Consider the following 13,751-nt stretch of genomic DNA (forward strand, 5'->3'; position numbering starts at 1 on the left):
AGCTCACTACTTGGGAAAGCAGCAGAAGATGGTCCAAGTCCTTCGGCCTCTGCAACCATATGGAAGATCAAAAGAAGCTCCTGGCCTTTGGCTTTGGCCTGGCCCAGTGTTGGTCACTGTGGCCATTTGGGAAGTGAACCAGCAGATGGAAGCTTTCTCTCTCTTTTTCTCTAACTCTGCTTTCAAATAAATAAATCTTTAAAAAAATTCAAAAAATTGTGGTGATGAGTGTACAGTGCTGTGAGTACACTGAGAATTATACATTTTACATTAGTAAACCATATGGTATTTGAATTATACCTCAATAAAACTTAAAAAAATGAAAAGGCTATGAAAATTTAAATGCACACATGAATAACAACATAGAATTGTAAATTCAAGGTTGTATATGTTCTATCCTTCTATCCAAGTTACTTTTGGCTTTAAGTGATTAGAACAGAATGGGAGAAAATATTTGCAAACTATACAAATGATAAAGGACTAATATCCAGAATCTATAAAGAGCTCAAGAAACTTAACAACAACAAAACAAACAATCCAGTTAAGAAATGGGCAAAGGACTAAAACAGGCATTTTTCAAGAGAGGAAATTCAGGAAAAAAACGCTCAGGATCACTAGCCATCAGGGAAATGCAAATCAAAACCACAATGAGGTTTTACCTCACCCCAGTTACAATGGCTCTCATACAGAAACCAGTAAACAACAAATGCTAGCAAGGATGTAGGGGAAAAAAGGTACTCTACTCCACTGTTGGTGGAAATGTAAACTGTGAAAGACACTGTGAAAGACAGTATGGATATACCTCAGAATTCTGAATATAGACCCAGCACATGACCCAGCCATCCCACTCCGGGGGATTTACCTGAAGCAAATGAAATCAGCATTTGAAAGAATTATCTGTACCCCTATGTTTATTGCAGCTCAATTCACAATAGCTAAGATATGGAATCAACTCAAATGCCCAACAACCGAAGACTGGATAAAGAAATTATGGTATATATACACTATGGAATATCACACAATGGTTAAAAAAACAACAAAATTCTGCCATTTGCCACAAAAAGGATGCAAGTGGAAATTATTACACTTAGTGAAATAAGCCAGCCCCAAAAAGACAAATACCATGTATTCTTCCTCATTTGTGATAACTAATGGAGTACTCTATAGGAGTAAAATTAACTTTGAAATACAATGATTTTGAGCAGCCCCTGCCTCGACTACTGAGGAACAGTGTTTTTTTTTTTCTTGTTCTTCATACTGTTTATTGAACTCTTAACTTAGCATAAGGTTAATCTTATGAGTATAAAGTTAACTTAAAATAGATCTTTGTAAAAAACTAAGAATGGGAATAGAAAAAAAGGTGGGAGTGTGGGTGAGAGGGAGGAGAGGATGGGAAGAATCACTGTGTTCCTAAATTTGTATATCTGAAATGCATTAAGTTTCTATTCCTTAAATAAAAAAAAGACAGTAATTTTTCTCTGTAAGCTCTCCTTTTTAAAAAAAAAAAAAGATTTATTTATTTATTTGAAAGTCAGAGTTACATAGAGAATGAGAGGCAGAGAGAGAGGTCTTCCATCCGATGGTTCACTCCCCAGTTGGCTGTGCTGATCTGAAGCCAGGAGCCAGGAGTGTCTTCCGGGTCTCCCATGTGGGTGCAGGGGCCCAAGGACTTGGGACATCTTCCACTGCTTTCTCAGGACATAGCAGAGAGCTGGATTGGAAGTGGAGCAGCCGGGACCCAAACTGGCACCCATATGGGATGCCGGCACTGCAGGCAGTGGCTTTACCCGTTACACCACAGTGCCGGCCTCAGCTTTTAAGGTAGAAAAAAGTGCTTAATTGTCGCTCCCCGTCTTCATGGGGGAACGACACTAAACCCTGCCTAGGCTTCATATCCGAGTCACGGCACCATTATGTCGCTCCCCCTCCCCGTGGAGGAGCAACACAGGACCCTGCGCTGTTCTTTCGTCTGCTCGGCCCTCCCCGGGTTTGCTGCTGGTTCTTCCCGGGTTGGCTACTATCCCTTCCACCTCCGTGGAAGGGCGGTTCCCCCTGCCACATTCCCCACTTCCGCAGGGGAGCGGCACACCGCCGGCCGGCTCTTCTCGGGGGCTGCACAGGTGTTCCCTTAGGTGTTCCCTTAGGTGTTCCCTTAGATGTTCCCCTTAGATGTTCCCTCGTGCATGCCGTCTCTCTCCTCCTTTATAGTCCTCCTCCGCCAATCCCAACTCGGCTGCCCACACGCCGAGTACGCTGCTCTCCAATCAGGAGCAAGTCCTACAGTTTATTAGCTGAACTGGAGGCAGCTGTGCGGAAGCTGTTTACTTCTCTCCCAGCGCCATATTGTGGGAGAGCAGATGCATAGAATAAGTCTTAATTCCAGTAACTCAGTCCAGTCCGAGCTGCTCCCCACACTTAATAATCTAAATATCAAGTCTATGAAGTCAATAATTTTGCATTCCCCAGAGTATTGAGTTTTTAAAATTCCGTAACAGATCAGGGCAGGTATTTAACCTAGTGGTTAAGACGCTTGTATTCCACGTTGGAATACCTGGGCTTGAGTCCTGACTTTGCTCCATATTCTTGCTTCCTGCTAATGGGCATCCTGGGAGGCCGCAGGTAATGGTACAGGCAGTTAGGTCCCCACCTCCCATGTGGGAGACCGAGATAGGGTTCCTGGCTTTAGTCTGTCCCAGCCACAGCGCTGTGGGCATCTGGGAAGTAAACCAGCAGGTGTGAGATCTCTCTTTCTCTGCCTTTCAAATAAACATAAATTTTAAAATTCAATTAAAAATCTGAAGTACCATCAGTAAAATAACTTATAAATGCAAAAACTTCACATACCAAAAGTTTATACTTTAAATACCATATGTATTTGAAATCCATACAAATATACAATAAGGGCAAGATATATATCTCTACACACAAACACACCTTGCCCCTCCTTGACACACCAGGCACACTCCCACTTCAGGGCACGTGTACTTGCTGTATCTTACTTCACTCAGATTCTCACCTAAACATCACTTCCTCTGGAAGTGCTTCTCTGACCACTCCTTCTAGGAGACCATATCCCATTACATGCTAACCCTTATTCTGTTTTATTTTTTTCATAGCATATATTATTATCAAACAGTATACTATCTCTATTTTCCCATTAGAATGTCTTATCTTTTGTTCATTACTGTATCCTTAGTGACAACACCAGTATCCAGCACTAGAATTATTATTTCATGTTTGTTGAATGAATGAACAAGGGTATTCTTAAACACTATTAAATCTCTTGGCTGAGCTACAGAAACAGCAGATTAATTTACACACCTTTCATTTCCTAATGGCTTTAAAAAACACATAATCTTTTAAACAAATTAGAATATAATACTAAAGGAAAATCCAAGAAGTTAAGTTACCTGTTCCCAACACTGGGGTAAAAGCTCAGCTTCCACACGTGTTGGTCCAACATGACGTGCAAATGCCACACACCCTGTCAGTATCATTTGCCTGAAAAATGACACAGACACAAAAAGACTTATATTTGCATTAGAAAGCATAGCAAGGGCTAAGGGTTAAGAAAAGTCAGCTCTGTAATTCATATAAAATACATTATTTTTGCACAAATTAGGACTTTGCAAAGTGAACTAGGATGTCACCAAGAGAGGAAGCTCCTTAAGTCTAGCTATTCAGACAATGGCAGCACTATTTGTGACAGTTTGTTAAAGGATTTCTGCTTGGTATGAAACTGGATTTCATATCTCTTAACTTTCTACATACACATTCTGATATTGTAATATGCTCAATGTTTTGGTTTCTACTCAACATCAGTTTCTAGCCACTAAAACAACCAGTGATTGTTTTCTTTGTATTTCTATAATCAAAAGCACTAGTAGGCTATTAGTAAAACTGTATTTGAAAATTTCAGAACGTGGATGTTTTATCCCAGGTAACTATGGAGGTAGTTTCTGAAATGCCTCCCAGTGATCCCATCTTCTGATAGTTCAGTCCTTGTGTAGTCCCAGTCCCTTGAGGTTACATTGTACCTAATCTAATGTTTTGTTTCTTTTTTCTTTTTCTTTTCTTTCTTTTCTTTTTTCTTTTTTTTTTTTTTTTTGACAGGCAGAGTGGACAGTGAGAGAGACAGAGAGAAAGGTCTTCCTTTTTCCGTTGGTTCACCCCACAATGGCCGCCACGGCCGGCGCACTGCACTGATCTGAAGCCAGGAGCCAGGAGCTTCTTCTTGGTCTCCCATGCGGGTGCAGGGCCTAAGTACTGGGCCATCCTCAACTGCCCTCCCAGGCCACAGCAGAGAGCTGGTCTGGAAGAGGAGTAACCGGGACAGAATCCGGCACCCTGACTGGGACTAGAATCTGGAGTGCCCGCGCCGCAGGCGGAAGATTAGCCTAGTGAGCCGCGGCGCCGGCCTCTAATGTCTTGTTTCTAATGGACAGAGTATGTCCAAAGTAATGGGACACCACTTTTAAGATTAGATTACAAATGTATGATGTCCACTTTGTTGGACTCCACTGCTTTCTCAGCTAGCATGTTTTGATAAAGCAAGCTGTGCTGTTAGTGAGGTTCATGTGACAAGGAATTAAAGGTGGTTTCTGGCCAAAACCAGTGAGGAACTGAGACCTTCAGTCCACAATCCATGAGGACTGACTCCTAAAAAGGATCAACCACATGACTGAGATTAGAGGCAAATCTCATCCCCCAGCTGAGCCTTGAGATGACCATAACCGTAGCAGACTCCTTGACTAAAGCCATGAAAGGGACTCTAGGGGCCGGCGCTGTGGCACAGTTGGTTAACACCTTGGCCTGAAGTGCCGGTATCCCACATGGGCACTGATTCAAGACCCGGCTGCTCCTCTTCCGATGCAGCTCTCTGCTATGGCCTGGGAAAGCAGTAGAAGATGGCCCAGGTCCTTGGGCTCCTGCCCTCGTGTGGGAGACCTGGAGGAGGCTCCTGACTCTTGGCTTCGGATGGGCACAGCTCCGGCCGTTGTGGCCAATTGGGGAGTGAACCATCGGATGGAAGACCTCTCCCTCTCCTCTCTGTGTAACTCTGACTTTCAAATAAATAAATAAATCTTTAAAAAAAAAAAAAAAAGAAAGGGACTCTGAAAGCAGAGGACGCAGATTCCTAGTTCATAGAAACTGCTAAGGTAAAATGCATTATTTTAAACCACTTACTTCTGAGATACTTTTAGAACAGTTAATAATATAATACCTTCATCTGAATAGACTTGTAACTGTAGTAACTAATATAATACCTTCATCTTAGTACACTAATAACCTAAAAATAGCATAAAGTGTTAAATAAGATTTTTCATCTTCAGAATGAAGTTCCATTTCAAATAATTATAAAATGCAGAATTTTAACTTCTACTTTTGACTAATTATTTATTTATTTATTTATTTATTTTGACAGGCAGAGTTAGACAGTGAGAGAGAGAGAGAGAGAGAGAGAGAGAGAGAGAGAGAGAGAGAAAGGTCTTCCTTTTCCGTTGCTTCACTCCCCAAATGGCCGCTACAGCCGGCGTGCAGTGCAGATCCGAAGCCAGGAGCCAGGAGCTTCTTCCTGGTCTCCCACGCGGGTGCAGGGCCCAAGCACTTGGGCCATCCTCCACTGCCTTCCCGGGCCACAGCAGAGAGCTGGACTGGAAGAGGAGCAACCGGGACAGAATCCGGCGCCCCGAACGGGACTAGAATCTGGGGTGCCGGCGCCGCAGACGGAGGATTAGCCAAGTGAGCCTTGACTAATACTTTAAAACAGAAAAATTTCATGGGAAAAGAAGTATGCTTTAACACTTGTTGTAAAATAATCAGTATCAAAGAAAACCAAAACAGAATGCTTATTTAATTCATAGTAATTATAAAATCAGTGCTTTCAGTGTAGGCACTGCTCATTGCTATTTCTCAATATATGTAAATTTAAATTAACTGCAAAATGACTTAGCTTTTCATGTTTGCAGGATTAGTTCTTACTGTGCTCTTAGACTGAGGAGAATAATGACAAAGATTGTTGGACAATATTGGAGGAAGTGCTAGGACAACGTGTCTTCACAGTACCGTGCAGTAGCTTCTTTTTTTTTATTTTTTATTTTTTTATTTTTTTGACATTTTTTTGGACAGCGAGAGAGAGAGACAGAGAGAAAGGTCTTCCTTTGCCATTGGTTCACCCTCCAATGGCCGCCGCAGCCAGTGCGCTGCAGCGCACCGTGCTGATCCGATGGCAGGAGCCAGGTACTTCTCCTGGTCTCCCATGGGGTGCAGGGCCCAAGCACTTGGGCCATCCTCCACTGCACTCCCTGGCCACAGCAGAGAGTTGGCCTGGAAGAGGGGCAACCGGGACAGAATCCGGCGCCCCGACCGGGACTAGAACCTGGTGTGCCGGCGCCGCAAGGCGAAGGATTAGCCTAGTGAGCTGCGGCGCCAGCCGCAGTAGCTTTTTATTCACCACAATCTTTGTAATTTATATCTACTTTTGTGCCATCATTCTTTGTGTCCATGTCTCAAATTTTTTGTTTTTCTATTTCCTTCTACTTTACGAAGACAAATAAATGAAAGCAAATAAAAAATAAATGAAAATTCCCAAGTCACTTTAGCTGCCTGTTTTCTACTGAAAATTTCTGAATATCTACAATATTTTTGTGTCCACTAAATATATGCATGTATATACATGATCCATAAATATTTGCTAATTGTAATAACTGAATTTTTAAAAATATAAGCATTTTTGGGGCCAGCACTGTGGCGTAGCGGCTAAAGCCACCGCTTGTGGTGCCAGCATCCCATATGGGCGCTGGTTCGAGACTGGCTGCTCTACTTCTGATCCAGCTCTCTGCTATGGCCTGGGAAAGCAGCAGAAGATGGCCCAAGTCCTTGGGCCCCTGCACCCATGTGGGAGACCCAGAAGAAGCTCCTGGCTCCTGGCTTTGGATTGGCGCAGCTACGGCTGTTGCGGCCACCTAGGGAATGAACCAATGGATGGAAGACCTCTCTTTCTCTCCGCCTCTCCTTTCTCTGTGTAACTGTGACTTTCAAGTAAAATAAATAAATAAAAACCAATAAGCATTTGAACTTATAAGAGATACACACTTGTACAGAACTTCCTATGAAAAGGATTAAAACCACCAAAGACCACCACTACACTGAAAAAAATGTACAAGTTCAACAGGGAAAAATGTTAGGTCCCTCAAATCAAGCAAAGTTAATATTCAAAATACTATAAAACATGACAATGTAGAAATGCAATTCAAAACAATAAAGTTCAGATGACCTACAGGTTATTAACAGTACTGGAAATAGACTCCTATGGTAGTAAAACTAAATTTTACTATTTGTGGGAAATCACAGGACAGGGGTTATTTGATTACTAACTGGCTCAGGTAGGCAAATAAATAAGTGTCAAATAATATGATGTCAGTGATGGTTTCTAGTAAAGAACTGACAAAAGTATCAAAATTACATTTTCTTGGGAATACCATCAAAGAAGCCCTGAGATTCAATAAGAAACAATAATAACTGATTGTCAAACGTATTCTGCCAATTTAAACATTCATTTTGTTCATTTATTTAAACTATGTAAAGTATCATTAATCAGTGCATTATTCCATTTCATAAATAAATGTACCTTTATAAGGTGCAATTAGATTTAAGTGTGGACTTAAGTGTTTAATTTCTGATGTATTGACCTGAAGTTAAGGCAAATGGGTATCTTTGGCCACTAGGTGGCAGCTATTAGCTTTACATGTACCATATTGTGTAAAGAGGCTCTAAGACTTTTTTTTAAATATATATTCTAGATTTAAGTTTCTTGTGAAATTATGCATATTGTGAATATACATATACTGAATTTGAAAGTTAGAGAAAGGTTCACCCATCCACTGGCTTACTCCCAAACACCCACTAGGGCTGGGGTAAGTTGAAGTCATGAGCCAGGAATCAATCCAACTCTCCCATGTGGGTGGCAGGGACCCAAGCGTTGGAGCCATCACCCAGGGTGAGCATCAGCAGGAAGCTGAAATGGAAAGCGGAGCTAGGATTCGAAAGCAGGCACTTCAATATGGAATGTGGGCCTCCCAAGTGTCGGCCAAATCACTGTGCCAAATGCCCACCCTGATGCTTGAGGTATTTTACTTTGCAAATTTGAAAATAGAAGTATAATAAACGGTATTTCATTAAGCTGCTACAATAGGGAATGGTTAATTTCCAAGGAGAAAAATAAAACACTAATTTCCCTACACAACACCACCAAATTGTCCTTAGAAAATTCTCAGTTTGCAATGAATATACTAATACAGTGGTTTAACTGCTCTTCCTCCTACTTGACTAGCATGTAGGGACTGCCAGTGATTAACTTTTGCTGAGTCCTCAAAAGGGAAGGTTTTTCCATTTGTTCAGCTGTTTTCTAGACACTTTATAATTTATCTGTTCCACGCACAAGGTTCCTGTTGAGACCCTCAGCATGTCTGCTCCCCCACCCCATACTGATGATTTAGGAATAATCTAATCGTTAACTGCTGGAGGCCTCTTCACTGCTAGAAATAAAAGTGTATTAAAGACAAAGCTTTCAGATTAAAAATGACTATCCTATAATTCTCAGAAGAGAATAACGTCTACTTTTAAAAGAATTAAAATTTAGTATCACTTTAATGTGAATGAGTACTTCAAAAAACACGATAATTTAAATAAGATCCTTCAGTACCTATATCTGTCTAACAAATGCAAAAAATGATTAACACTGTGAGGAAAAGATTAAAGTTTCCTTTCTTAAATATTTAAAAAATGAAAGTTGCTTGTTTATTACAGTAGGTAATAAGTACTCTGATCTCAGTAGAATCTGTACAAATTTTTATCAAAAATTTATTTCTGTACATATTTATAAAAGCTGTTTTTATTTTGTTTTATTTATTATTTATAGGCTAAATTTTCCCAAGCAATTTCCCTGTGATGTGTTTACTTATCTGAGTAAATGTGAGGAAGAAAGGGAACTTGAATACAACACTGAAGTTTCATATATATATTTCCCAGATTTTGAAAGCATCAGGGAATAATACTATGATGGTGGAAAGCTCCAGTGCTACTACAACATATATGGGGATTGATGCCAATTAGTAGACTTAATAAATTCACATTGTATGTATTTCCCAAAGACAGGTTAGCACCAACCTTTGCTCATCATCTGGCCTTTTGATCAAATTGAAAAGTATGTGGAGAAGCTGGTCTCTCTCTTTAGGCTCAGGATGCAGGCATGCTGTACACAGTATGAGTGGGATCAGTTCCTAGAGAAATATGAGTGGAAATGAAAATAAGAATACATTGTAGAATATTATTTCTCCTCCCCAGAAAATTCTTAAATGGACATTTAAAGTGAATTAAACTTCACACAAAAGAATGAACTTTACTTTTATAAGACTGGCAATTCAAGAAAAAAACATCAAAATGTATTTGTTGGTTGTGCAGAAGGGATAAATCACAATGCAATAAAAGTCATTTAAGATTCAACTAACCTTTTTTTTAATCCAGCACTTCCCAAGGGTCTACCAGCTTTTACGCTAAACAACATTCCTTCACGTGACAAGCTGATAGAGTAATTCTCATTTTGAAAGTGTTCTTAAATAAAATTTACAGTTCACTTTACTTTAAAACTTACAAAAAATAACAGAAAATAAAGGAAGTTCTGAACACTTCCACTAGGATATTACCTCTTCCTTATGATTAGATATAATCTAATAAATTTTCACTCTTAACACCAAACCCTGCAGCTAATTAAAAAGAAAGCCATGTCCATGGGTGCTCAATCCTCTCAGAACTAGTCCTGCATACCAGCTATCAGGAGAAATACTTGATGTTGAAATGCAAATTTTAAATAATATGTTGTTGTTGCATATCAACACACCGAGATGAATTCAACATTTTATAGGAAAGTAACAGCCAAAAGTTTATTTCTCTCTTCCAAAGCAATATTCAAAATTAAAGCTGTTAACACAAAATTCTTAAATGCTAAATATATGAAAAATATAGCTTTCATTTTGGAATGGATTTTTAAATCCAATAAATCAAAATTCAAATGACACATTATTTCTGGAGAAAAATCTTATAAACACAATGTTTTGTGGATAATTTAAAGAAACCACTACAGGGCTGACGCTGTGGTATAGTAGGTTAAGTCTCTGCCTATAGTGCTGGCATCCTATATGGGCAAAGGTTTGAGTCTTGGCTGTTCCACTTCTGATCCAGCTCTCTGCTGATAGTCTGGAAAAGTAGGAGAGGATGGCCTAAGTGCCTGGGCCCCTGTACCCATGTGTGACACCTGAAGGAAGCTTCTGGCTCCTGGCTTCGGACTGGCCCAACTCTGGCACTGCAGCCATTTGAAAGTGAACAAGCCAATGGAAGCTCTCTCTCCCTATCTCTCCCTCTTTCTGTCTTTAACTCTTGCCTCTCAAATAAATAAATCAATCTTAAAAAAAAAAAAGGAAATCACTATGATGTAATAAGAGAAGAAAACTGATTATCCTATTTCTCTTTCCTATCTACATTGGTACTCACCAAAAGGTACTAAAAGAATTGATGTATTATATAATATATATTTATATTAATAATTTATATTATATATAATAATACCCTCACAATCTGAAGAAAGCAAACAGAAGAAAAGTATGATAAAATCCACACTGTTGGACTTTTAAAGATATTTGTATCCAAACAGATGATAACATTTTTAGAGAAGTTGAGACTTACGTTTAAGATATGACTAATATGCCAGCATCCCTGGCTAGAGTCCTGGCTCCTACACTGTGGATTCAGTTTGTTGCTAATGCATCTGGGAAAGCAGTGGTTAATGGCCATGCACTTGGGTCACTGCCACATATACAGGAGAGCTGGATGAATTATAGGCTTTTGGATTCAGCCTGGCCTAGCCTTGGTTGGTGTGGGCATTTCGGGAGTGAATCAGCTGATGGAAGATCTTTTTCTCGCTCAACCCCTGTGTCACTCTGCCTTTCAAATCAATGAATCTTAAAAAACTATACATACATTCTCTGTATATTATCAGAGATACCTGCTTTACATCTTAAAATTATAAGTACAAAAATGTAGATAAAAGAAAAGTATGAGAAGCAAAAAAATATTTTAAAGCATTTATTCTTCATTTACAATCTTCCTATTTGGAAGCCTCTGAAGGTTTCAGAACATTAATTCCAAGGACTTTTCTAATCCACAGTTGATTCCATTTAGGCTAGTGAGAGCAAACAAGAGGACCAAGACACTGCATTATCAGGGTATATTATGGTTAATAGAGCCATAAGGTGAAAAGTAGCTATTCTGGAAGCACTAACAAAACGGAAAACTATTCTAATGTCTGAAAATCAAGAAAGGCCCTATACTTTTATTTCTACTTTCTCTTCAGGTGAGATCTTTCTCTCTTGAGTGTATTCTTGCTGCCAACTAATCCCCATTCCTGCTTTCCAATTGTCTCTTCATGTGTACTTCATCTATTTTTCCATTCTCTTCCTGGTCTATTGTTCTTTAAAGTTGTGAAATGAAGATAAGGTATTTATTATAATTGGAAACACAGAAATGAAACTTAAAATATGGAGTATAATCTTTGGCTTCTTTCTCTCAAAACAAGCAAATCAAAATAACTAACTGTATTCATATTTATTCTTTATGCCTCAAATTTTCTTTTCTTCTTTCTTTTTTTAACCATATAGTTTAGAGATCCTTAACTGAAGAGGAAGTTTATTTTATACACTAATGTAGAGAACCTGATAACTGGAGTATGGCTACAAATGTGGACAGGGAGCTGGGATAATTCCTGTCTTAACTCCTCAGTATGACTAAAGAATACAAGGAAAGGAAGCATGTAGGAATTAAGATTCATGCAGAAATGGAAAATGTTTCACATATATTCTATAACTTCCTTATCTATTACTGTTATTTTTTCCTTCTGACATCAAGTTGGCTTCAAAAACACTTTCAACACAGCACTTACCAAAGGACTTCTCAACAGAGCAGCAATTACCAATTAATCCAAACTGACACATGACAGGAAAGGCAGTTGTAAATTCATATCCCATTGAACTTTAAAATTTGTGAATTTAGAGCTTTGAAGAAAGATATTTTCCAGCTTTTTATAAAACAGTAATAATTTATGCTGCTAATTGCTTTTATTTCTTGTTGGCAAAATTACAACATATGGAAGTCACTATCAATAATTTTTGCTTCATAGTCCTCTTACATCAACAGACAGCTGAGAACAAGTCCAGCAAATAAAGATAGAAAAATGTGTCAATAGTGGTCTGTTTCTGACTGAGCCAGCAACAAACATTATAATAATCTTAATGGCTAGATTAGGACTGGTCAGGAATATCCTATTTCTCCATCACTAGTTTATTTACTTACAACTTCTATTTGTAACACTCTTGAAATATGAATTATGATAAGCATGTATTTGTTATTTATTCACAATCATAGATTGTAATTCATTGCTTTCAAGCTTCTGAAGCACTAATACATCCATACCAGAAATTACTAAGTCTCTATCTTTCATTTTCACATTATTCATAAATAGCCATGAATCAATATTTTTCCTTTGGCTTCACCCCTCCAATTGAAGAAGTCTAACATTTTAAAAACATTCCTTATAATTCCGAATGCAACATTTGAAAACTAGTGGCGGCTGGCGCCGCGGCTCACTAGGCTAATCCTCTGCCTTGAGGCGCCGGCACCCTCGATTCTAGTCCCGGTTGGGGCGCCGGATTCTGTCCCGGTTGCCCCTCTTCCAGGCCAGCTCTCTGCTGTGGCCAGGGAGTGCAGTGGAGGATGGCCCAAGTCCTTGGGCCCTGCACCCCATGGGAGACCAGGAGAAGCACCTGGCTCCTGCCATCAGATCAGCGTGGTGCGCTGGCCGCAGCGCGCCGGCCGCGGTGGCCATTGGAGGGTGAACCAATGGCAAAGGAAGACCTTTCTCTCTGTCTCGCTCTCTCTCACTGTCCACTCTGCCTGTCTAAATAAATAAATAAATAAATAAGAAAACTAGTGGCTGGGCTAGCATTGTGGGGTGATGGGTTAAGTCACTGCTTGTGATGCCAGCAATCTGTATTGGATGGCCAGCTGGAGTCTCAGCTGCTCCACTTCCAATCCAGTTTTCTTTCTCTCTCTTTCTTTCTTTCTCTCTCTCTCTCTCTCTCTCTCTCTCTCTCTCTCTCGACAGTCAGAGTGGACAGTGAGAGAGAGAGAGACAGAGAGAAAGGTCTTCCTTTTGCCGTTGGTTCACCCTCCAGTGGCCACCGCGGCCGGCGCACCTCACTGATCCGAAGCCAGGAGCCAGGTGCTTTTCCTGGTCTCCCATGGGGTGCAGGGCCTAAGCACTTGGGCCATCCTCCACTGCAGTCCCTGGCCACAGCAGAGAGCTGCCCTGGAAGAGGGGCAGCCGGGACAGAATCCGGCGCCCCGACCGGGACTAGAACCCGCTGTGCCGGCGCCGAAAGGCGGAGGATTAGCCTAATGAGCCGCGGCGCCAGCCTCCAATCCAGTTTTCTGCTAATGCACCTACAAAGGCAGAAGATGATGACCCAAGAACCATCAGATGCAGATTGAGTTCCTGGCTCCTGACATTAGCCGGCACCATCTTGGTTGCTGTGGCCATATGGGGAGCAAATAAAAGATACCTCTCTCTGTTATTTTTGCTTTTGCAAATAAATAAACAAATAAATCTTTTTAAAAATGGTGGCTAAAATTATTTTAGCATA

The 13,751-nt window shown here is 40.2% G+C and overlaps 1 protein-coding gene across 8 annotated transcripts in view; it reads right to left on the reverse strand.

Moving 5' to 3' along the window:
- RELCH (RAB11 binding and LisH domain, coiled-coil and HEAT repeat containing) overlaps window positions 1-13,751 on the reverse strand; it is a 127,728-nt gene that overhangs the window by 53,338 nt on the left and 60,639 nt on the right. For all 8 annotated transcript variants that reach the window (XR_011379300.1, XR_011379301.1, XM_008261433.4 and 5 more), the window contains 2 exons: window positions 9,169-9,281; window positions 3,411-3,501 (listed from right to left, as the gene is read on the reverse strand). Coding sequence is in view for 6 of the 8 variants with exons in the window: in XM_008261433.4 (XP_008259655.3) it covers window positions 3,411-3,501; window positions 9,169-9,281 (204 nt within the window). In the remaining 2 variants the exon portion in view is untranslated. The remainder of the gene's footprint in view (window positions 1-3,410; window positions 3,502-9,168; window positions 9,282-13,751) is intronic.

Source organism: Oryctolagus cuniculus, chromosome 10 (assembly GCF_964237555.1).
Source record: "Oryctolagus cuniculus chromosome 10, mOryCun1.1, whole genome shotgun sequence".
NCBI classification, from domain to species: Eukaryota; Metazoa; Chordata; class Mammalia; order Lagomorpha; family Leporidae; genus Oryctolagus; species Oryctolagus cuniculus.